Source organism: Elgaria multicarinata, chromosome 13, assembly GCF_023053635.1.
Source record: "Elgaria multicarinata webbii isolate HBS135686 ecotype San Diego chromosome 13, rElgMul1.1.pri, whole genome shotgun sequence".
NCBI classification, from domain to species: Eukaryota; Metazoa; Chordata; class Lepidosauria; order Squamata; family Anguidae; genus Elgaria; species Elgaria multicarinata.
Genome location: NC_086183.1, coordinates 1,141,773 through 1,166,617, shown reverse-complemented (window position 1 = coordinate 1,166,617; position 24,845 = coordinate 1,141,773). Strand labels below are relative to the sequence as shown.

The 24,845-nt window shown below is 48.0% G+C and overlaps 2 protein-coding genes across 2 annotated transcripts; one reads left to right on the top strand and one right to left on the bottom strand.

The window, feature by feature from the left end:
- The first annotated feature begins 136 nt into the window (after positions 1-136).
- On the top strand, positions 137-5,891 carry DNALI1 (dynein axonemal light intermediate chain 1). Its single transcript, XM_063140432.1, has 6 exons — positions 137-315; positions 451-587; positions 905-1,074; positions 3,742-3,920; positions 4,133-4,297; positions 5,539-5,891. Exons 1-6 carry the CDS (start codon positions 235-237, stop codon positions 5,572-5,574), a joined length of 768 nt encoding a protein of 255 aa, XP_062996502.1. The 5' UTR covers positions 137-234; the 3' UTR covers positions 5,575-5,891.
- Positions 5,892-6,534: 643 nt separating this feature from the next.
- Positions 6,535-24,774, bottom strand: GNL2 (G protein nucleolar 2). Its single transcript, XM_063140430.1, has 16 exons — positions 24,648-24,774; positions 23,334-23,418; positions 18,802-18,896; positions 18,433-18,572; positions 16,626-16,810; positions 15,881-15,947; positions 14,591-14,749; positions 14,117-14,230; positions 13,125-13,253; positions 12,168-12,272; positions 11,748-11,906; positions 11,105-11,212; positions 9,749-10,176; positions 9,044-9,123; positions 8,567-8,670; positions 6,535-6,692 (listed from the first exon to the last, which is right to left on the bottom strand). The coding sequence occupies exons 1-16, from the start codon at positions 24,709-24,711 to the stop codon at positions 6,564-6,566; spliced, it is 2,151 nt and encodes a 716-aa protein (XP_062996500.1). The 5' UTR covers positions 24,712-24,774; the 3' UTR covers positions 6,535-6,563.
- Positions 24,775-24,845: the final 71 nt, after the last annotated feature.

Genomic DNA, 24,845 nt, shown 5'->3' with positions numbered 1-24,845 from the left:
ACGCTTCCGGCCGGCCATTTCGGCACGAGGCATTTGGGACGCGAGGCCGGCGGTCGCGCTTCCGCCCTGGGCGGGGAGCAGCGCGGGGCAGCCTGGGCCTCTGCTCCGGGAAGGGACAGGCCCGCGCCGCGCATGCGCCCCCTCGCCCGAGTCGCGTGAGCGGGAGGCCGGCCGGCAGCGCGTCCCCGTCGCCAAGGCAACCGCGCCGCCGCAGGACCCCGACCCGCCGCCGCGATGATCCCGCCCGCGGACTCGCTGCTCCGCTACGAGACGCCGGTGCTGGTGAGCCGCAACACCGACAAGCGCTCGCCCAAGGTAGGTCGCGTCGCGGGGGGGGGGGGGGCGGGCGGCGGCTCCGGCTCCGGCTCCGGCTCCGGCTCCGGCTCCTCCTCGACTCGGGGCCCGGGCGGCCTCTCCGCGGCCGTGCTCAGCCCCGCTCCGCTCCCGCAGGCCCGGCCCCTGAAGGCGACCCCGCAGGTGCAGCCGCCCGCGGCGCCCGTCTCGCCGCCCAAGGGCAAGGCGCCCTCGCCCGCCGCCGACCCCAGCAAGCAAGCCGAGGAGATCCTCAACGCCATCCTACCGCCCAGGTGAGCGCCTCCCACGGGCCCTGCCCGAGGCACAGCGGACGCGTCCACGCGTCTCGGAGGCCAATGCCCTGGCAGCCGTTCCGGGGGTGCCCAAGGAAGAGGTGCCACTGCTCAGCAAGCAAGCAGCCAGCCAGGGCCTGGGCCCTCCCGTGCCTCTCCTTGCAGCGCACACGCATGTGCAAAGGGCCAGGCCTGCAGAGGGAGTTGCCCTGGTGAGTTGCCCAAGGCACTCCTAGGAGTCATGGGACATCAGCACAGAAGTCTTGGGGCCCACTTAGGCCGCTTGCTCTGACATCTTTCTGCTTGCCTTGCTATAGAGAATGGATGGAAGAGAACCAGCTGTGGATCCAGCAGGTGTCCAGCACCCCCAGCACACGCATGGACGTTGTGCATCTGCAAGAGCAGCTGGACCTCAAACTCCAGCAGCGCCAGGCCCGCGAGACGGGCATCTGCCCTGTGAGGCGGGAGCTGTACTCTCAGTGCTTCGGTGAGTGAGTGCAGGCACTCCTCTCCATCCAAACCTGCCCAGGAGAGGAGAAGCCCCTTCCTGCAGATACTAGGGGTGAGCACCAACCATAAGGTTTGGCTGGTACCCTGATTCAGCAATTCAGAAAGTAGCCCCATTCGGGTTGGATCAATTTGACTCCGGTCAGAATCTTGATTCGCAAATCCAAAATCTTCATTCTTCCCATTGACTCTTCTCTAGGAACCAACAAATGGCTATAACTTTTTTTCTGTTTGTCAGAATTGGATGACACTTGCATGATAAGCCATGTGAAGAGGCTACATCTGCCACATTTGTGCAAGCATTTTTGTGCTGTACGCCTTTAAATCTTGTTTTTATTAGCAGGAAGAAATTTGCAGGGAGAGTTGCCCCTTTTGGAGGAATCGAGCCTGCCGGTTTTCAGATGAATATGTGCAGGGAGATTTGTGCAAGAGCAGTCTTTACAATTTGGGAGTTTCAATAAAGGGATGTGCTTATCACCCCATTTTTGGTAGTCAATTGTTATGGAAATGATATACAGCACAGGGGTGACCCTAGTCAAGAAACCAGCAAAATTTTCAAAGGATAAGTGCAGTGTTCTTTGTAGGAACATTTGAATGGTTGTGGGGCAGGAGGTGGGTTCTCCCCCTCCCCCAGTGGTTTTTTAGTCCATTTGTAGGAAAATAACAGATGTCTTAGAGATACCCCAGGCAAGAAACCTGCAAGATTTCCAAAGGATAAGTGCAGGTTTATGGGGGGTTATTATAAATGAAAAATAGTTTTAAGGGTTTTTTGGGTTTTGCTCAGTTAGCACCAAAGTCACAGGAAGTACATTAGGACAGGGGTGGATGATGGATGTGAATTATGCAGAGAAAGAAGTACTTGAACATCCAATCTTTGTCAACCAAGCACCCAATGGTACTCTCTTGGGTCCCACAGGCTCCATTACACTTCTTTCAATGTCCCTTTTCCTGGGGGAGAGAACTAGCAAGGAACACTGGATCAGTTCCTGCAATATATTACTTCAACATCCCCCACCCCACCCCAAAGCACTGGAATTAGGGAGCCCTGGTGAAACTATCCAGTGATTAGAAGCTTAAGCTTCCAATCACAGAACAACACCCCTCCTCCCAACCATGTTTTCCTTATATGGAGAGCTTAGGGAGAAATGTGTCCATTTTTGGAGACACATTGATCAGAGTGTTAGAATTAATAGAAGTACAGCTTCCAAATCACGTGAGGTACTGGTTCCTCTCTATTCGGCCCTGGTTAGGCCTCATCTAGAGTATTGCATCCAGTTCTGGGCTCCACAATTCAAGAAGGACACAGACAAGCTGGAGCGTGTTCAGAAGAGGGCAACCAGGATGATCAGAGGTCTAGAAACAAAGCCCTATGAAGAGAGACTGAAAGAACTGGGCATGTTTAGCCTGGAGAAGAGAAGATGGAGGGGAGACATGATAGCACTCTTCAAATACTTAAAAGGTTGTCACACAGAGGAGGGCCAGGATCTCTTCTCGATCCTCCCAGAGTGCAGGACACGGAATAACGGGCTCAAGTTAAAGGAAGCCAGATTCCGGCTGGACATCAGGAAAAACGTCCTGACTGTTAGAGCAGTGCGACGGTGGAATCAGCTACCTAGGGAGGTTGTGGGCTCTCCCACACTAGAGGCCTTCAAGAGGCAGCTGGACAAGCATCTGTCAGGGCTGCTTTAGGGTGGATTCCTGCATTGAGCAGGGGGTTGGACTCGATGGCCTTGTAGGCCCCTTCCAACTCTGCTATTCTATGATTCTAATTTGGAGTAGCCCCACTTGGATTCGGACATCTCCCAAATCTATCAGAATCAGCTCAGTTCAATTTGGTGTTCGGCTGAACCCAAAGCACATTGCAGACACCTGCCAGACTCTTTTAACCATCCCCACCTGTTATATCCCTTCTTCTCTAGTTTTTAACCTTCTATATGAAATATCACATGGCAGTGATAACTTTCCTCACAAGTCTATCCACTTTTTAAACTCTTGTCTTCTAAATAACTGCAGTTTATCTTACCAGGAAAGACCTCTGGGATTGGCTCTCTTTCTTGATGCAGTGCATGCAGTTTTGAAGTATATACAAGAGCCATTGAGTTGTTTGCAGTGCTATTCCCAAAGATGGCAGAACTAGAGGTTAGAAGAGCAAAACTTTGTATCGGAGTTGCAGGCTGAGCCTCACGTGGCGCAGAGTGGTAAGCAGCAGTTACTGCAGCCGAAACTCTCCCCACGGCCTGAGTTTGATCCCAGTGGAAGCTGGTTCTCAGGCAGCTGGCTCAGGTCGACTCAGCCTTCCATCTTTCCGAGGTCGGTAAAATGAGTACCCAGCTAGCTGGGGGAAAGGTAACTGCGACTGGGGAAGTCAATGGCAAACCACCCCGCTACGAAAACGTCAGTGAAAGCAGGCCTCCCTCTAGGAGTCAGCAATGACTCAAGTGTTTGCACGAGAGGTTCCTTTTCTTTTTCCTGCAGGCTGAAGAACTCCTGAGCTTTAAGGCTGCTTTGGAGCTCTCCTTTACTTCAGTCTTTGTAGGGAATGGAGAGCGCCAGTCCTGGGACTCAGTGGCACTGCACATTGCTTAGAATGTGCCAGTGGATCTGCAGTCTCTTCCCAGACACTTCATATGTGGCCCTTGCCTCGCAGATGAGCTGATCCGGGAGGTGACCATCAACTGTGCAGAGCGCGGGCTGTTGCTGCTACGCGTGCGGGATGAAATCCGGATGACTATTGCAGCCTACCAGACCCTTTATGAGAGCAGTGTTGCTTTTGGCATGCGGAAGGCACTGCAGGCTGAGCAGGGCAAGTCTGATATGGAAAGGAAAGTAAGTGAAGGTCTGTAGCTGCTGCATCATGATATCGGGAGCTAGAACAAGCCATCGTCAGGGCTGGGGTGGGGGCAGGCAGAAGGGAAAGAATGGCCTTTGTGAAGATAGAGGAAGCTGGGACACCTTAAAGACACATTCAGAAGATCTGCATAGCTAACTTCGTACCAGTTATGGCCAATCCCTGATGGCTGAGTGTTTTCCATCCCAAGATTGCAGACTTAGAGGATGAGAAACGAGACTTGGAGAGGCAAGTGAATGAGCAGAAGGCAAAGTGTGAAGCAATTGAAAAGCGGGAACTTGAAAGGCGTCAGGTAGAGGAGAAGAAGCACACGGAGGAAGTCCAGTTTCTGAAACGGACCAATCAGCAGCTCAAGGTGAGTTGAGCAGTTGTGGACAGGTGTGCTTAGAAGCTTAATTACCTTGGTTACATCATCATTTTAACATGACACTGTATTTAGTCTCAAGGAGTGTCTCTCCTGCTCAGATGGATTGCTGACTTGGGAACATTCCTCTGCCTTTCCTTAGGGGTGCAATTTGCTTGCTAGAACCTGTTTGATCTATTAAATACTTCACTTAGACCAGCCTCTGATCTAGCCTAAATGGACTGATCTGTGCCTGGCTCCATGCAGGCAGTGTTGTTGGCTTGGACTAGGCAGCCATTTAGAATATTGCAGTCTAACCCCAGCCTGTGGTATTATGCTGTAGAATGCTAAACGTGTTTTATTGGTAGAAACCTGTACAGTGGGGCTCCTAGACTGCATGCTTAAGGCCTACCCTGGCTGGCTGAGCAACATGTGTCATAGGCTATGGCAATCCAGCGCATGGGAGTAGGCAGGTGCATGGTGGTGATGCAAAGTAGAGAACTTTTCAGATTGGTGGACGCTCCTACACCAAGTTGCAGGGATTATTTGTGACCAATTTGAATGCTTAGCAGTGGTCCTCAGTGAGTAGGAATTGTGCTTGTTAGTAATTGATGCAGCTTCTTAACTCCCTCCAGGCAGTTTAGGGACTTTGTGATGGGGGTGGACAAGATTGATAGCAGTGTTTTCTTTTCAAAGCTTTGCCTCCTTGGTGGAACCCTGTCTGGTAGCCTCCAGGCCAACAAAACAAAACAAAACACCCAGGAAAGAAATTAGATGTGGCACCTGGTGACCATGCTGTGTAGTGGTAGCCAGTTCTATTTTTCTCTTAATTGGGCATAAAGTTGTCTCAGTCACTGTACTCAGCTCAAATCTCAAAAGGTTAATGCGCCCAGCCCTTGGACAGCCATGGGTTTCACAGCCAGGACTGAAAGCAGAGAATGCAAACCACTGTTTTAGCAACGTTGATTCAATTCCCTTTTCAGTGCTTTGTATTCTGAAATGACACTTTCATTGCCAGGAAAGAGTGCCAGCTCTCTACTTCCTTCCACGACACACCAGGTCTGCGTGCCAAGAATGAGTGTGTCTAATTTATAAAACATGGGATAAAGAATGTAAGAATGAGAAAACCACCACCACCCTGGCTTGTTTCTTACCCTCCATATTGCAGCAGCCTCACTTTGGACAGTTAATTTGCCTTCTGGCAGAAGTGAGAAACTCATTAATTAGCCTACTTGTCTTCTTTTACATTATAGGCACAGCTTGAAGGGATCATTGCACCTAAGAAGTAGACCTTCCAACGGCTCAGTGCAAAAAGTGCCGGCGGAGTGGCAAGCAAGGGCGCGTCTTCCAAGAATTCTTCCAAATATTTCCAGAATGATTAATTCCCCAACCTCCCCCGCCCCTCATTTGGATCAAAACACTGGTCAAATTTCCCTCCTTGCTTTGAATATTTCTCAACCAGCTTGGGATTTGCCTCACCAGTTCATACTCACTGGATATTTTTTTAATGCATCAGTACTTTAGACTGTTAGAACTGGGCAGGTCTCAGCCCTACCGTGAGGCAAGGGCTGTTTGTGGTCACATTAAATTAAGTCACAACTCTGAATCTTTATTTGTTTAATTGATGCTTAAGTACCCAAAGCCAACCTCTTGCCTCCTTTACTAGGTAAGGAGATGATGACCAGTCTTCTCTCCAACCAGCTTTCTGCCTACTTAAATTTCATTCCTTGCCTTTCCACTGACAGGTGAAGCCTTTTGTAAGGCTCCCCGAAGAACGAGAGTCAACCAGTCCCATCTCCTCTTACGGCAAGTTTTCGAAGTTCATTTTAGCTCCAGTAACAAGAGCAGCTGCAAGTTCAGGGTTGTATAAAAGGTTCTGTATATGGTAAAATAATAGGGACTACAATCAGAGCATTCATAACATAGGGCATTTTTAACCCATTAGCCATAATGCAGGAGTGGGTAACACAAGCCCCCCACCCCCCGCTTGCTTGCTTTAAAGCTAAATTGGCCATTCTCAGCTGCTGCACCACCAAAATTCTCTGGCAGCTACCAGTTTCTTCCAGCAATGGGAGCAGCACGGAAGTTGACCACAAGGTCCCTGAAAACTGCAGTATTCTGCTGGGGAGTGGGGGGAAGCGATAGTTTAAATTCCACGTAGAAATCCTAATTGGCATAATATTTAAGATTTCGTCCGGCCATTCAGAACAAGGGAAGAAAGGAAGAATACCTCTAAAGCAGACAGAGGCTCAGAAACTACTGCTTATGTTTATTTCTCTTAAGTTTTCAGTTTTTGTCCTCCAGTATTGTGTTTCTTTTTGTTCCTGTTTTTGTTCTTTACATTATGAGTATCATAATATCGAACACCAACTTTCTTTGAGTGCTGCCGACGCTCTACTCTTCTCCTCTGTGAAAGCAGAAGCAAAACATACTTTGTATTTAAATCAGAGAAAGGAACAACACAAATTGACAATTTCAAAGGCTTGTTACTTTCTGCCCTTCTGGGAGTGTCCAAATGTCTCTTCCCCCCCTGGCCCCAGCAGGCAGAAAAGATGAGCACATGTGGCAGTTAACAAATTTTCAAAATCCATGCCGCTAAGCAGCCAGTGGAATAACGGGATAAGATTACCCACTCAACACAGGAGCAGATTAAGCATACAATCTTAAGACTCCGTGAATAGCCTGTCTAAAACAGCTGGTCTTAATAAGACAGCAACATACAAATGAAGCAGGCATGGGGCTACCACTGAAAATGTCCTGCCTAGAGATGTAGAGTATGAAAAATAAGCAATAATTTTTGGGGCACTCTTTACAGACCTAAAGTCACTTTGTTGTTTTAAGACAGTCTTCCCCGACCTGATACCCTCCATATATTTTGGATTTCAGCTGCCACCAGCCTTGGGAAGCCTGGCCAATTGTCAAGAATGCTGAGCACTCTAGTCCTAAACATCTGCAGGGCACCAGGTTGGGGAGGGATGCTTTAGGAACAGCCCTCCTCAACCTGTATATTCTGACTTTTGTACGTATACCTTAGTTTGCTCATAAAATTATCATTATATTTTAAACCTTTTAAAGGTATGTTCAATTAGTACATTTGTAATTATTGTCTGAATAGATTAAAACTTAAATGATTGCTACAGCATCAGGACTTTATAGAACAAAACCCAATCGTCAAGAACGACATTGTCAGGTATGCACAATGGTGACTCTACTCACCTGTTGGGAAACTGGGCATAAATGTCCATCAGTAAAATATACTTTAAAGCAATAATTTTAATAAGGAATGAAAGAAATAATTACACTGGGAATCTTACAGAGAGGGTTAAAATGTTTTCCCATGGCTTCATGATGTCCACACATCTCTAAGACTTTTTATAAAAGTGTTACATAGTTTATTACATAGTTTTTTAGAAATCATTTTGGGGGAAATAAAAAAGTTGGATAATATAAATACTTCATCATAAATTCTAAACAGAAATATTTCATAATTTGAAACTGTTCCATTTTTCAGAAAAATATGTTTCCCGCCCCCAGTCCCCCCCCCCCCCCCTTGGCCTTCACATCTCTAGCCCTGCTGCTCCTTCTCGCTCACAACACCAGAAGTTGGTGGGGAACCCAATGCTGAACTGAGTGCGAGGGAAGGGAGGGGGGGAGAGAATATACCAGCATGGAGATTTAACACTGAAGGCAAAACTGAGCAAAAAGGGAAGTCTGCTATTCCCCTGCAAGGGCAGAATCCACCCACTTTGCTCTGGCTTGCGGGCACAAGGTTTAGAATTGCTGGGATACTAGCTAGGTGCAAAGCTTCAATGCTTGCTGATTCATGGAATGCTTCGTTGCCATTGTCAGGCTGAGGGCAACTCAGAGGCAGCAAAATTGCCTACCAATAAAAATAATGGTTTCTGCCCAGCCACTCTCCCCTCAAGGAAAGCATCACCTCTGCTTCTCCGCACAGGGCACATCCATATTCTGCACCAAGAAAATACATCATATACAAAATTCCCCCAAACCTGGCATGTTTCATATTCGCCTCCTCAACCCATGTGCTTTATTCTAAAACAGATCTATTCCGATTTTGTATACTTTCTCATTTTCACAGCAAGTCAGGAGGAGAAGGTCTGGGTAAATGAAGGCATAAACCTGCTAATAAGTATTAGCAACCTGCTTTTTCAAAAGACACAAAAGCTAGGCTCCCATGAGAAATAGATTGTGTGCCAAGGAACACACACTGTGCTGCTTTCTGCATGTGGAACTGGCCCTGTGGGAGCTGCTGGAACCTACCTCCTTTGAACTCTGTTTTGTGCAAGGCCTTTTCGCCGGACTGCTATCCAGGTCCTGATCCTCTTCCTCTTGTTCTTTCCTTTTCTTGACTTTCCTCAGACTCCCTAAAAGTAGCATTCCAAGAATGATGGGAAGAAAAATCCCACACAGACTGTTCAGGGGAATGGAACACAGTAGCCAGAGCGGCAATGAATGACAGACTAGCGGTTATTCAGTGTCAGACAATCCATTTAGAGCGGTAAAACTTCCCCGCAAATCTATAGGCTAAGAATAGGCATAGAATTATGATCCCACCCTATACTCTCACCAGAGATACAGCCTCAAGCATGTTTCCTTCGCATGGAAGGCAGAAAGAGCCAGGGCTGGACAGTGAAAGCAGAGTGGCCCAGGCACACCCTAACCCTTCCATAGAGGGGTAGCAGCCTCCAGTGAAAACCCTCAAAAGGAAACCTACCAATGCTGTAACAGCTCCCTTACCTCCAGCTTCGTCAGTTGCAACAGCCACAGAGTCTAATAATGAGTTTGCAAACACTTTTTCACTCAGCCCTTTGGGGATTCTACAAAACAGGAAGCCGGGCATTTAGGCACTTGCAAAACCTTGTTTCACCCTTCCCTAGCTGCTGTTCCTATTAAGGGCTCCCCCTGCCATTCTACTATGCACACAACAGCACTGTCAAAATTCAACGTCAATCTCTCTTAAGTAGAGATGCCGCCTGTGTGACCATTGATACTCCAGCAATTATCCCCCCTCCACCAGGTATGGCCCACACCTCTCAGGTAGGTCCATTGGGGTTCATAGCACAGTGGCAGTAATGCCAAATTGCACCACACACTGGGCCTATTTCATATGCACCCTGTTATTTACAAGAGTATTCATTGACAGGCATATACTACCCCTCCCACAATCTGGGGGTGTAGAGAGGGGGCAATTCAATAAAATACAACCAAGCAATGCATAGGTTCAATAGCCTTCCTCCGCAGCACGTGGCCTGGCTCATTTTCTGAGTCATATCTGCTCATGGTATGCTGTGATCTGGATGGCCTCAGTGAATGAAAGGCAGCTAATCACTGGCCAGTCTTGCTACTGCAGAAGGTTCACCTCTGCCTCTTGGCCCATTCTATCTGCATGAGCCAGCTCAAACACACGCCATTGCCTAATAGAGAAGGAGACAGAAGTGCTACCTTATGGCTGAGAACCTCTTGGCTTTGGCCTTGTCCAAGAACCTCTTGTATTTGGCAATCTTCTCATCCAGCAACTGCAGCACTGCTTTTGTGTCTTGCCTAGTGCCCTCCTTTTTGGCTGCCCTGCCAAGCTGGCAATGCTGCTGCTGCTCCTCCTCCTCTTTGCTATCCTTCTCCCCTTCCTCTGGATCACTGTCTGTCTCCTCCACATACTCCACATCCACAGGGACCAGGTCTTCTTGTGAGAACTGAGGAGCCACACTGATCTTCCCAAAGTTCTGCCGCACGTGGGACCACTGGGTTGCTGCTAAGCTGGGGCAGCCATCCCTCTTGGCCTGCTCTTCAAGTATCTCTGTTGGCCCAGTGCTCTCCGCACTGCTCTTGTTCTTACTGGTGGCTGTGGGTACTTCCAAGGCAGCTGCTGTGGGCTGAAAGAAGAAGTTACAGTACCCTCTCTACAAACCATGGTTACCAATACACACAAACCACAACCACCACACTCAGCCATTGTGTTTGTTCCACTCCAGACTGTCTTGGCAAAACTGTCCACTGATCGGCCTTTAATCAAGGCTCACCAGGGTCTAGTATCAAGCTCATGTGAAAGGATAAATCAAGGAGTACCTCTGCTCATATGCCGAGTGCATCACCATGGTTACAGAGTAACTCTGACCTCCCGCACACCCCGCTCTAAAGATTAAAGGAACAAGCAATTCCAGTTTGGAATGTGCTGCTTGACAGTGGATTCCTTCTTAGGAACTACAACTTCATCTTCGCAAGGAGGTCTTGATCACATCTTGATCAGGAGGGAGCCAGGTCTCCTAGAATCTTAGAATAGTAGAGTTGGAAGGGGCCTATAATGCCATCAAGTCCAACCCTCTGCTCAATGCTGGAATCCTCAGCTGCTCTATGGCTTTGACTTGTAAGAGATAATTACTGGGGAAATGCTTAAAAACCTAAGACTTCTTTTAAAATTAAGGAAGGCCTTCATCACCTACTTTTGGAAGTGGAAGTTGTTTAAAGGCCCCCAAAAATCTAGTGCAGTCCTTTCTTTTGTTCTGCCCTCTTTACTCAGAGAGAGGATGAGAAGTAACCGTCCTGCAATATCGTTTGACTCGCCATCCCTAGTAAGGTCAAACAGTTTTTCTGTCATGGCTGCTGGGACAAGGACTGCTTTTTGTTCAAGCGTTTTGTCATCAGTGATCTGGCATAACTGGACCTGCTACACTTGCTTAGATGTTGCTCAACTTTTGTTATGCCTTGTCATAAATCAATATATTGTATTTCTTTAGGAAAATTTATATTCTGCCTTTCTGTTTCTAAAGAAATATCTACTCACATTGTTAATGCAGACCTTACCTGTGGGCCCTGCTCCATATTTGGGGGCTTGACAAAGAAGGGGATGCGGCCCCTCTGCCAGTCATTCAGCACCATCTTGCTGACTGTGCGCACATCAGGCTCACCCCCCTGAAATGGAAGGGTAATCTTTCAGGCCCACTGTAGCCACGTGAAACAAGAGCAGAGGGGGTAGAATTGAGGGGGGGGGGGAGAGGGTGAAGCAAGATGGGAGTGGAATCTGCCTCTTGGTGTCTATTTGGTTCCATAAATCCAGCCAGGTGGCAGGAAAAGAGGATACTTGTGGGGATGGATTACAAGACCATCTTCTCCCTACATCAGAATCCATCTGCCACAAATACCCTCTTTTACAGGGAGAAGACAGGCTTATAATCTGCCACCCCACAGAAGTAGACACCTAGAAGCAGACTCCCTTTCAGAGAGCACGTGCTTGCTCATCAGCTCCCATTCTTCCTTTGGTGAAGCACCTCCCTGATATGGTGCATCACTTCCCAAGAAGCAGCCTGGCCAACCACCCAACTCTGCTGAATCAAAGAGCAGTTTATCAGCTCACCAGCTAGCCCCTTAGCAGGTTACTTCTCCTCTCTGGTCACCCCATCATGAGGTGCTCTATCCCCTGTGGGGAAAAAGAGGCAGGTTCCTTTACCTTGAGTAGCTTCCCAGTCTGGAAGGCCAGTTTCTCAAGAAAGTCCTCCGCATTCTGCCAGAAGTCTATTTTGTACGTCTTGCTGATGTATTCTGGCTTGGCCCTCTCTAGCACTGCAACAATGTGGTCTTCCGGACTCTTGATTTTTTCTACTTGAACCTGGAAGCAGTCAGAAAAATCAACCTCCCAGGTTGTTACACATTATTTGCACAACTACAGCAGCAAGAATGAGGGTGGACAGCTCCAAAGGGCAAGGCAGGGACTTTACAAGCCTGCACGTGCGTCTCTACCCATTTGCCAAGAGTCTGCGTGAAGACTGCAAGGCCCTGGACCTCATAAACATTTTGATAATAAAGAAAGGATGTTAGATCAGGGTTGGCTCATGAGAAAGAAGGCTCAAACATTTCACTTAACACTCACCACTCCCTTCAGCACAATATCTGTTTCCGTGTCTCCTGAGGGGTACACCACTCCTGGGCAGTCAATGAGGAATATGCGGCGCATCAAGGTGATATACTGCCACACCTGTGGAGAACAGAACAGAACTGACCTTATCTTTCTTCTTCAACTGTATATACATTTTAAACTGGGAAGTAGCAGCCATGGTGCTGCTAAGCACTGAAAACTGAACTTGCTGCAAGACAGCTGGGCAGGATAGGCAATAGATCTACATTTTGTCTGTCTCTTGCAGTTGCGACATGTCCTGGTCCTATCACATTGTGGGGAAGCTAAACTGTAGCCCTTCTGGGAAGAGGGATATTTTATTTTGATTTCCCAGTCCGTTGGTGTTTTCCAACCAAAGTGAGTGTTCTCACTGCACAAAGAGGTTTAAGTTAATTTCTGTAGCTGACTAACCAGAGTTGAGTGTACATTTTGCTTTGGAAAAACAAACCAAATCGTCATAGAATGGTATAGTAGTGTCGGAAGGGGCCTATAAGGCCATCGAGTCCAACCCCAAAAGACATTTTTCTCCCCCCACCCCCACAAAGAGTTCTCATGATTTATTTTGCCATCCAGAACACTGAAATCATTTTACCATGGAGAAGTTCTGACATTTCGTCATGAACATGTTATATCTTCCACCATAAGAGCTAGAACAGGGTGGACAACGTCTGGCCCTCCAGAAGTTTTGGCCTACAACTCCCATCACTCTTAGCCAGCATAGCCAATGGTGAGGGACGATGAGAATTGCTGGGGCACAAGCTGCTTACCCCTGGGTTGAAAACCTAAGCTCGGAGACTGCTCACAACACTGAACTCTACACCTGGTATCTTTACTCAAGCAGTGCAAGGAATGTGCCTGGTCCTGACCCACACCACCACTTGCACAAGGACGACCACAGCGACATCTTAAGTTTGGGTCCACTGAGAGGCTTGCCTTGGTTTCGCCAGCGATGGGAGCCACACTGCAGACCTTCTTGGAGCGGAGCGTGTTGATCACAGAGCTCTTTCCCACATTGGGGTAGCCGATGAAGCCCACACTGATCTGCTTCTTGTCCACATGTAGCTGTTTGGGAACAATGGATGCAGAGAAAGGCAGGCTGCTGGCTATCAACATCCCACAAAAGGCCATTTCACACAAGCTGTTCCTTCCCAACATGCAACTGGTTTACGGTGGGAGCAAAATGAGAGGTGGCTGCCTGAAAGGGGCTCAGCAGCTGATGGGTTCCTTCCCACCCTCTGCTGCTTGGTGCCCCTGAAACAGGCAACTCTATGCCAGGAGTGGAGAAGGCCAGCAGACAAGAGCTGCTGGAGAGCGAGAGCATTCTCTGAGGGCAACCAGAGTTACACTCCAGAAGGGCAAGGAGGGCCAAGCTCTGCAGCCACTCCTTTTGCTGCTGTACCAACAAGAGAAGGTCTTTTTTTTTGCAAGTAAGCACAGCTCGTGTCACTACTTTCCTGCTCACTGAAAGGCAGAGGCTTCTAAGGTTGGGGGTAGGGTCTCAACCAGAAAGGACGCACACCAAGTGGTTCAGATACCCTCAGTGGTGCCACCCCCACCGCATCACAAGCCATGCCATGGCCATGCAGGCGCAGCTGCTAGATCAGTGCCTAGCATCCCTTTTGCTATGTTTGACAGATCTTCAGCTATACCCCCAGTGCCAGCAACCAGCACAGCTGAACAACACATACAAGGTTGTGCCAAGACTGGAGGCAATCCATGCTTTCTCCTTATGTATCCATGGGAGGTTCGCGAGTTTTTTTTTTGGCAGATTAGGTTTCCTAGAACAGCTGGAGCCAAGTAGCCAGAAAAACAGCCCTCCCTGAAACGGCTCATCTCCAGCTGAGAAAGGGTCACACCTCAGCAGCCCACAAAATCCAGGACTCCTCACTTGTCACTGAATGGCGAAGACAAAGATGTTGCCATACCTTTCCAAACTGCCTCAAGAGCTGGATGAAAGCTCCTTTTCCAAAGGGGTTTGTGAGGCTGGCATGAAAGGCCAAGGTCGGATAATCCTGGGAGAGAACAGCAACCCAACGTTTCTAGAAGAGAACAGACTACCATTCACCATCTCACAAGGTGCGGCTGCCCACACATGAAGCCACTCAGAAACTCTCCTCAATGCTTCTCTAGGGCTTTCAAAAATCCAGCTATTGCTTCAAAATTGGTCTCCTTGCTAGGTCAAAGCAATGAGTTCAATCTTACAGGAGCCAGAGCAGTTGTGGCCTAAGACCTTGCACAGCTCCAGAAAGCTATTTCAGATAGGCAGAGAAATCAGCGCCCCTGCAGCCCCCGTGGGGTTTACAAGTCCATTTGTAGAAGAACTGCTCTTCCTCTGGCAAGAAGCCTCCAAAAGGCCACTCCTGCTCTGCCAGCAGGCATGCTATTCCCAAGGGGCTTACCGTGGCCCATGTAGGCACAAGATCACATTTGTTCAAGACAAAAATGAGATGCTTCCAGGGCTTCTCCTTCTTCAGGTAGGCCTCCACATGTGGGGAGCGAGTCCCCACTGGATCTCTGGCATCCAGCACTTGCACAATGACATCTGATGAATCGATCACCTGGCAATTTGCAAAGAGGGCAAGAGACAAGTCAGACTGGAAGGAAGTGTCCTGCAGGATCTGTATGTGTTCAGAGGCAATGTGAACACAATCAGCAGCTGATCTGCTCTGGCTTCCTTACTGAGGACATCTGAACAAAGAGCCTGCCTGAAAATAGTAGCCAGAGCTTTGAAAGTCTCTCTCTCGTGCACACATGCACGCACGCACACAGTCACTTCATAAGGAAATGAAACAGTATTGCAACAGCCAGCCCAGGTGTACCTAGAGTGACTCTTTCCAGACAGAAACACCAGCCAGCTACTTCCCAAGACAAACAAGCGTTTGATACAACTTAACCTCTTCAGAGGCAATGCTTTTCCATTATTGCAACACTAGGGCCTAATCTACGCCAAGCAGGATGTTGCACTATGAAAGCGGTATATAAAAGGCAGGAGCCACACCAAGCAGGATATAGCACCATGAAAGCGGTCTATGGTCTGTGTCAATGGCCCCAACAGTGGTCAGTGCACTTCAGTACCGCTATAAAGCTCCTGCCTTTTCTATACCGCCTTTCATAGTGCAATATCCTGCTTGGTGTAGATTAGGCCAAGGTTTATGCACAAGTATGCACACGCGCAGGAACCTAAGAGACATGGCTGAGGCAGCTCCTTTGAGCACAGGAAGGTGTGGAGGCAGAGAAAAGACACAAAGCACAAGCACAAGCACAAGCAGCAGCAGCAGCAGCCAAGAGGACACAGACGTCCCCAATGTGTTGCCCTGCAAATGTTTTCAACTAAACTCCCATCAGCCCCAGCCAACCTGGCTAATGGTCTAGGATGATGGAAGTGGTAGTCTAAAACATCTGGAGGGCACCTAGTTGGGGAAGGCTGGGGAAAGCCTGGGTGGACCTTAATGGGCCTATAACTGCGTGGTTTTCTCCAACAGCCTGCAGCTTAGAGGTCAACAAAGAAGCAAACATCAACATGGCTCCCTGTAAGCAGCACAGCACAGAATGCCATGACACGGAGGTCCTGCCCAACTCTACGATAAACTGAGAGAGCAATGCAGTGCCATCTTAGGTCAAGCCCTTGCAAAAGCGGGAGAGTCATGCAGAGACACACACACACACCGCCTTCAATCTCACATACATACCTTGTAAAGTTCTCCCCAGATTCGCTTGGACTGCCCCTTCTTGTAGATCTCCTCTCGCACCTCCTCCCTGCAAGGGGGCAATTGGACCAGTGAGCAGATGAGAAGTTTACTGTGTCAATGTACTAGAACTATCTGCAGGCCAGAGCCCCTTGGATATGAGGCATCATTCCAGGCCGGGAGGCCACAAACAGCAGAGCAATTCCCCCAGCTCAAGCCCCTTGGTCATCCTGAGCACACAGGCATTCAATGCCATGAGAGGCAAACCAGCACCCTCCCTAAGCAGGAGCATCAGGAAGCTCAGAGAGGAAGGGAGAGAGGCCAACAAGTGATCCCTGGAGGTTTATTTATTTATTTATTTTATTACGTTTATATACCGCCCCACAGCCAAAGCTCTCTGAGTGGTTTACAACAATCAAAAATGGCAAACATTAAAAGTATACAAAGCAAGGCACAAGCAACCACTTGGGGGCTGCCCTCTGTGCACAGCAAGCTGCCCAGAATAGGGATGGATTCTGCACCACTGTCAAATGCAGTCATGATAAGAAGCTGCTTAGTGATGTGGGCCGGAGAGGCAGCTAGGCTGGTTGCAGTGGGGGAATCAGCGCAACCCACAAGGCAGAGAACCATACAGTTACACGTGACTAAGATCCACCTGCAGGGCCACAAGCTCCCTTTTCTGGAAGCCCGTGTGCTGCAGGGGGAGGGCAGATTCCCACTTCTGCAGGAGGGCGCTCCAACGGCTTACCTCACTCCAGTATCTTCTGTCACCAGATCCCGGTCCTTGTCTTGGTTGTAGTTGCTGGCCTCAGCTGCGGCATTTTCCACTAGAGACTGCATATCACTCACCAAAAGGTTTGGTCGCTTCCTTTGCGATTTGGGGCCAAATGTTGTTTCAAATGTTTCTGTGTCAAGAATGTGGACTTTGGAATTCTGAAAAGAGGGTTGGGAAGTAGTCACACCTGATTTGCCTTGGACCCGAACAAGATCCAGCACAGCAAGCCCAATCCAGGCCATGCTTGCTGGAGAGCCTTGCTCCATTTCCCCTCTGGTTATTCACTTATCCAATGTAATTAAAGCTACAAGGATGAAAATTGAACTGTTATCTTGGTTTGCTGCTTTGTTTCATCAACAGGGTTCCATATCCTGCCAAAATTCAGATTTGTCAAGGATAATCTGCTTCAGATTTTTATTTTTCCTTTGAAAGCCCAGCTGCAAATGTCAGCCCGTTTCTTGGAACATAGTCTCCTACAGCTAGCAAGAATTGCTCATTTAGTGATGTGCGCTTGAGTTACAGAGAACTCTTTTCTTAATTTAGGATGTTTTATTAGAGACATATGGAAACTCCTGAGAAAACAAAATTGTCCAGTGAGAGCTCAAGATGCACCAAAGAAATGAAACAAGGCTAGTGGGCCAGATCAGCAGGGATTTTTGACTGGACATGAAAGCACAGGCTGGAGGGCAGGGATGGGGTAGATCTGGCAAGCCTGAGGACAAAGCCAACATGCCCCATCTTTAATGCCAGGCTTGGAGGTTGCTGGCACCAAGCCTCACCTGGGACCCTCTGCCAGTCTTGTACAAGCAAGTCCCTTCCAAATGCATACGTGTATCATCCAAAAGAGAGCAATTTGGGTCCATGTCCAAAGAACCACCAAGGTTACTGAGCCCTCTGTGTCAGGCACCTTCTGGCAAAGAACAAAGTATTGCTTCAGTCCAGAAAGCAGCCACGTCACAACTAGGGGTATTATAACCCACAGTTGTAAACACACGCGTGATCTACAGCACTCTCTTCCATTCAGTCAGGCTTGCAAGAAGTGCAGCCCAAGGAAGACTCCTATTCACACAAAACCAGCAAGTAAGTCCTAAAAACTTAAGAAATGCCACGCTAGATAAGACCAAGGGTCCATCTAGTCCAGCACTATGTTTCCACAGTGGCCAACCAGCTGTTGACCAGGGACCAACAAAGCAGGACATGGTGAAACAGCCCCCTCCCACCCATGTTCCCCAGCAACTGGTGCACACAAGTTTACTGCCTCGGATACTGGAGGTAGCACATAACCATCAGGGCTAACAGCCATTGATAGCCTTCTGAAAAGGCTTTGGGGGAAGAGATTAGACTCTAGAGATGATCTCACAGAAACCAGTCACACAGAGGCTAGCCACAAGCCAACACTTCCATGACACACTATTCATATGAATGGGCAGAAATGAGTAGGGGATTTACACCACCCCTGCCAATGCCCTCTTGCCTGGCCTTCTGTGCCAAGTAACAATCCTCTTCAGGCAACAAAGACTTACAAAGTCTTTCTCTCAGATCACAAATAAGTAATGTTAACATGTGTGAGCAGCTGGGCTAAAAAAAAAACATTTCTGTGGACTTGTTTTGCAAGGCCAAGTGATGCATTTCCCTGGTCTTCCTGTTGCCACATAACTGGAAGATGATTTTCAGTGAGAAAAGAGAGAGAGAAAATACACCCTCACCCGACGGAACAAACCGAGGATACTTGGTGGTGGATGAGACTAGTCCCACCTTAAAAGACAAGTGGGAGACTCACGTGAGGCTTAATTCGGTCATTGAGGAGAGACAGGGGCAGTTTGTTTTGTTTCATGACCACTCTGTAAGGGTCGTTCATCACGGTCTCCATCTCTTTTTGGAACGTCTGGAGGGACGACTGCTTGATCACACGCGTGTTTCCTACATGGAGAGAACCATAAGTGGGTCCAATCTGGTGCTTGCCACCCCCTGGCTTGAGAACAGAAGCAAAACAGTGCTTCAGGAGCAGCTACAAGACAGCTCTTAGCCATCTCATCCTCTCCAAATCCAACTCTCAGACAAAAAAGCTGTCCCCATTCGGACCCCACACCCCATCCAAGAAACACATTCCTGGAAAAAGTGCCCACAGCACAGCCACAGGCAGGCTCACCAAACCATTTAATGTTGGGCTCCACTCTTGCTACTGTGCCTGGTGCCACTGTGGACTGGAACTGTAGCGGCCGGACCAGTTTCCCACGATTGTTCCTAGGAAGAAAGAGAGTCAATGGAGATTTGGAGACATTCATCCTGCCTTGCAGCAGCCATTCCCAACAGCATACTGTGGTCCTGGGTTGCAGCTCAGCAGTACAGCATAGGCTTTGCATGCAGAAGCTCCGAGGTTCAATCCCTGGCATCTCCAGGTAGGGCTGGAAAAATTCCAGTCAGCTACTGGCAGTCGGTGTGGACAATACGGAGCAAGATGGACCAACTGTCTGATTTGCAACTTCCTATGTACTGACAGAGTGAATACAATGAAGACTGTATGTTAAGAATGGGAAGATTTCAGAAAGTGTGATTAACAGAAGCAAAACTCAATCCATCTGAACTCGGGAGAACACAAGCTGGGGCATCTCCCACCCTCTCTCCTTAACTTAAAAGGGCAAATGCTCAAGCAAAGCCCAACACAGCTAGACGCAAAAGAGAAGCAACCGTATAGCTCCAGGTGTACAACTGGAAGCAATAAGGTTCCTTGGCCACATGTCAGCCAGGAGGGCAACGGGGTTGCCGAGGTGGAGGCAAGAATGCCTGTTATCCAAGGCTGACACTTTCCACAGGCTCTGCCAAGCAATGGAGCAGAGCCTCTGAAAAACACATTGCTAAGAGATTCCACATTTTGCACTTGGCCTTCTTTCACAGGCAGAAATGTTTGGGAAAACACGGCAAGGCTGCTTCCATTTAGCACCTGCTTGTGGGTATAGAGCACATGCCAGCACACAACTGGGCATAAAATTGACTTGTTTACAGATGGGATGAAAACAGGCTCCATGTCTGAGGGAAACAGATGGCTACTTCACCCTCACGGGAGAGGAAGGCTTTACCCTTCCTACAAAACATCTACAGCTCTCCCTGACAACACAAACAGTACGTTTATTAGCCAATTCCATGCATAGGGAAGTGGAGGGATCAGAGATCATCATACAAAAGGAGAGGTGACTGCAATCTTTTTCTTTAATACTTTTATCATAAGCCTGGAAAGTTCTAAGGCTTTGATCTGAATCAGCTTCCTGAAATAGGAGAGTTTTAAGCAATGAAGGAAAAAACTGCACAGAATTTGGCCTTCCAAAGGGCCTTCAGAGTGAAATCCTTGTCTCCCAAGTTCTGATTTGTGGGGATGGGCAACAACAGGTTAGTTATCCAGAAGGTCAGCTCAGAAACAGACATGGTTGTAGCTGGGGGCCTGGGACCATGTCCCTAAGAGAAGAGTAGGTGTGAATGAAGAATATACACCAATACTGGGGGAGAGAAGGGTGTGGAAGACCTCTCTTGGTAATGACCCAAGACACAGATAAATCATTAGCTTAAGGGCAGGGGTGGCCAGGAGGGCGGGGGGGAATCACCGTGCCAGGTATGCTTTCTATCCTCTTTCAACTGCATAATAAGAGTCTAATAAAAAACAGACTTGGGCATTACTACTACTGTTTTGGGACCAAATTTTTATTTTTATTTAGAAAAGGGAAAACCGACTTGGGGTCCAGCCACTCAGCAGGTAATACTAGGAAGTTTTATACTTTTAAGGGCTTAGATCAGAAAGGGTCTGACAAAATTGTTGCTTTTTAAGCAAAATCCCAGAAACCAGCAGGCACAAGATGGTCCACCAACAGATGACACTCTCAAGATATTGAGTTTCTGATCAAAACATGAGCTTCCCAGATGAAAGCTATTCTGCTTTCAAGGGTCGCATTTTGATTTGCACATGCTGTCACTTGTTTTCATCTATTTATGTAGCCAACACCAACATCTCCTCCAGGAGTGTATTGCTGCTATGGGAGAGAAAGCAAAAAGCCACAGGGATACAACTCAGAAATGAACTGGAGGAACAGCAGGCTTCTTGTTTCAGCAGGTTAAGAACATAAGCAGAGCCATGCTGGATCAGACCAAAACCTTCATTTGCTTTTCACAAAATGGCCAACCAGATGCCCAGGGGAAGCCCACAATAAGGACACGAGTGCACCAGGTCGTAGGAGGAGAAGCTGGTCTCAGAGGTATTTATTTATTTATTTATTACGTTTTTATACCGCCCAATAGCCGAAGCTCTCTGGGCGGTTCACAAAAATTAAAACCATCATAAAACAACCAACAAGTTAAAAACACAAATACAAAATACAATATAATGTAGTCAATATTATGCTTTCAGAATAGGAATAACAATGCTGTAAGTTACTTAACTTAATTTGTGTTGTTATTTTTCACTGTGCTTTAAAGACAGAACATCTTAAGAGCAAATGACAGAAGACATAGAAGAGTTCTGTGATGGCATAATACTATCCTTATCTATTAAAAGAACAACCATGGGAAGAGCAATCTGGATCCATTCCATGTAGCTGAGGTGTGGGATGATCTAACCCTTTGCATGGTATGAGAGACTTGATAAAAATCCCCCCTCCCCACCAGAAACACAGGTTTACCTACTTAAAATCTAAAGTTTCTCTCTTCCTATCTTATAGCAGTTTCTGGTGGGATTTGGATTAGGACTGTAGCAAAGGTGCTGACCACGGGCAGCATTGCCTCCACACAAACTGCCCCTTCCTATGACTTCTCTTTGAAAGCGAGAAAATTGGAACTCCCACATCACATCTCATTGTACTCCAGACACTGAAATAAATTAGCCAGTAAGTTTTAGTTTCCCTAGAAATCTCCATGGAGTTTGTTTCTGTTTTTTTCAAAGATGCAAACCTCTTTCCTTTAACAACATGAAAACATGGCTGCAATTGAACATCTCAAAGGACTTTCTGTACCAGCCACCACCATCAAAATCTAAAATTATTTCTAGGCCACCTTTAAGGGTTGAACCCCCTCAAGGAGGTGTTATGAAACATCGTCTCAAATTCCTGCGTTTGTCTCTTTTTGGGGAGATGTTTAACAAGGAATGTTTAATACTACTACTACTACTAATAATAATAATAATTTCTTACCCGCCTCTCCCTTTGGATCGAGGCGGGGAACAACATTAGTACATTTTATTTATTTATTTATTTATTTATTACATTTTTATACCACCCAATAGCCGGAGCTCTCTGGGTGGTTCACAAGAATCAACACATCTTAAAAATTCTTGATTTTACATTGATCTGGATAGGCCTGCCGGAAAAGGCTAGTCTTTAAAGCTGCCTTAAAATCACATAGAGACTTAATTTTACAAATCTCCTCCGGCAGGCCATTCCACAATCCGGGGGCGACAGAAGAAAAGGTCTTCTGGGTAACTGATGTCAGCCTAATTTTGGCTGACTGAAGTAAGTTCTCCCCAGAGGACCTGAGTGTGCAGGGTGGACTGTATGGGAGAAACCTGCAAGTAACCTGGACCCAAACCATGTAGGGCTTTAAAGGTAATGACCAACACTTTGCCCAGAAAATAATTTGCAGCCAGTGGAGTGATTTTAATGTTGGGGTAATATGCTCACCCCTAGATGTACTAGTGACCAACCCGGCTGCCATAGTTTGAACTGGTTGAAGTTTCCGAACTAGGTACAATGGTAGCCCTATGTAGAGCGCATTGCAGAAGTCAAGCCTTGAGGTTACCAGCGCATGCACTACTGTTTTTAGGGTAGAACTCTAGAAAGCGTCGCAGCTGGCACAACAGCCGAAGCTGATAGTAGGCACTCCAGGCCATCGCATCTATCTGGGCTGTCATTTGGAGCGTTGGATCCAGAAGCACCCCCAAACTGCGAACACAGTCTTTCAGGGGGAGTGTAGCCTCATCTGGAACTGGCTGACACACCTCCAAACCTAGGTCAGAGCCCTTGACAGCAAGCACCTGTGTCTTGTCCGGATTCAGCTTCAGTTTGTTTTTCCTCATCCAGCCCATTACCGCCTCCAAGCATTCATTCAGAGGAGACACACTATCCTTAGCTGATGCTGTTATTGAAGGCATAGAGAAATATATTTGGGTGTCATCAGCATACTGATATTTACTGTGTTATCTGTACAGCACCATGTACATCGATGGTGCTATATAAATAAATAATAATAATAATAATGATAGCACCCTGCTCTCCACGTCTCCGGATGATCTCTCCCAGAGGTTTCATGTAGATGTTAAACAGCATTGGGGATAGGATGGCACCTTGTGGTACGCTATACAACAGCTCCTTTTTTGAGGAGCAGCTATCCCCAAGCATCACCATCTGGAATCTACCTGAGAGGTAGGACCGGAACCACTGGAGCACAGTGCCCCCGATTCCCAAACCCCTCAAGCATTCCAGAAGGATACCATGGTCAATGGTATCGAAAGCTGCTGAAAGGTCCAAAAGTACCAGCAGGGACACACTCCCCCTGGCAATACTCATGCAGAGATCGTCTACTAAGGTGACCACAGCTGTCTCAACTCCGTATCCTGCCTTAGAGCTGGTTTGAAATGGGTCTAGAAAATCTGTATCATCCAAAACTGGTGATCCAAAATTATGTCAGATACTCCTCCATTCTCACCTGCGTTCCTTCTGCCGGTACATGTTAAGACGCCGGATGGTTGCCCGGTCCCTCATGTTGTGCCCTCCGGCACCAGCTGGCCGATCTAAAGAGATGGCGGAAGGGCAGGGAGAGATTAGCCAGTGACCAAAAGTTAAGGGTCTTTCAGTAGGGAGAATTTAAAAGTGATTTTCAAGGTGATTTAAATAAGCAAGAAAGAGGTTGATTTAAATCATGTTTCCCATTGAAACCATTTAATATATTTCCTGAACAATGACACAAACCTAAACATTAAGGCATATTGATTTACTACCGAGTATTATTTGATGCTTCCTTCTTACAATCAAGCTTTGCATCTCTCTGTCTCTTCTTTTTTACCAATAGAAGTAATGTCTCTAAAATATTCTAATATAGGGAAGGTTTTTCTTATGACCAGCACCCATAACCGCTTGAGGTTAACAGCACAATGTTATTCATGTCTACTCAAAAATAAGTTCCACTGAGTTCAATAGGGCTTACTCCCAGGTAAGTGGGTAGATTTGCATCCTCTGCACGGGAATACAGACAGATGCGCACTGGACAATTTTGTCGACTTTTTCTTTCTGGTTTCACTGTGTTGGCCCATCTTCGCCCTCACAAAAAACCAAAAACAAAATTAGATAACAAAAACTATGACTGATAGAACAAAGCAAGGTTTTGATAGTCCCTGGGCAGGAAAAAAAAATCTATTTTTTTTAAAAAAAAACACACATTGTTTTTTTATCCACAGTGGTATATTATCTTCCTGTCTAAATTAACTCCTCTGCTTCGTTGGGCCCAACTCCACGACCACATAAGCACAGAGCAACAATCTCATCTGGCCGGTGTCTTTCCAAATGTTTGTTTACTCAGAGAAACTGAAAGCCCCCAAAGTAAAGATGTTAAAATCCGTTAAACAGTTTTTATTTCATTTTTTAAGCCTCGATTTTTATCCACCCTGCCTGCCCTCCATTCGGTTCTCGGGCCGCATTTGTGAAGCTATGGGTGGGGAACCTCCGGTGGGTCTCAGCAGCCGGCATCCTCGGCCATCCAGAATAGGCCGGCTCTGCCCGGCTCTCCCACGCGGCCCCGGTGCGGGCGGGCTGCGCAGACCGGGGCCCCCGGAGCGCCCCTCGGCAACCCGGCCGCCAGGGCGCCGCCTCCCCTGCCGGGACCCCCGGGGCTTCCGAGGGGCAGCGAGCCCCGCACAGCTGCCGCAGGAAGCGGCTCCCGAGCGAGCGGACGGCCAAGGCCCAACTGCGCGGTCGGCCCAGCTGCGGCTCCTCCGGCCGGCCGGGTCGCGGCGCTGGCACTCACCGGGGTTGGTGCTGGCCCCCGACGGGTTGAGGCTGGCGCGGCCCTTGAAGCGCGGCTTCACCATCGCGGCGGCGGCGGCGGCGGCTCCTGAGGGAGAATCACCCCACGAGCACGTTCGGAGGCGACTTCCGGGGGACGCGCGGCGACGGCGACGCACTTCCGCTTCCCGGGGAGCGCCGTGACGACACGGCGGGGGCG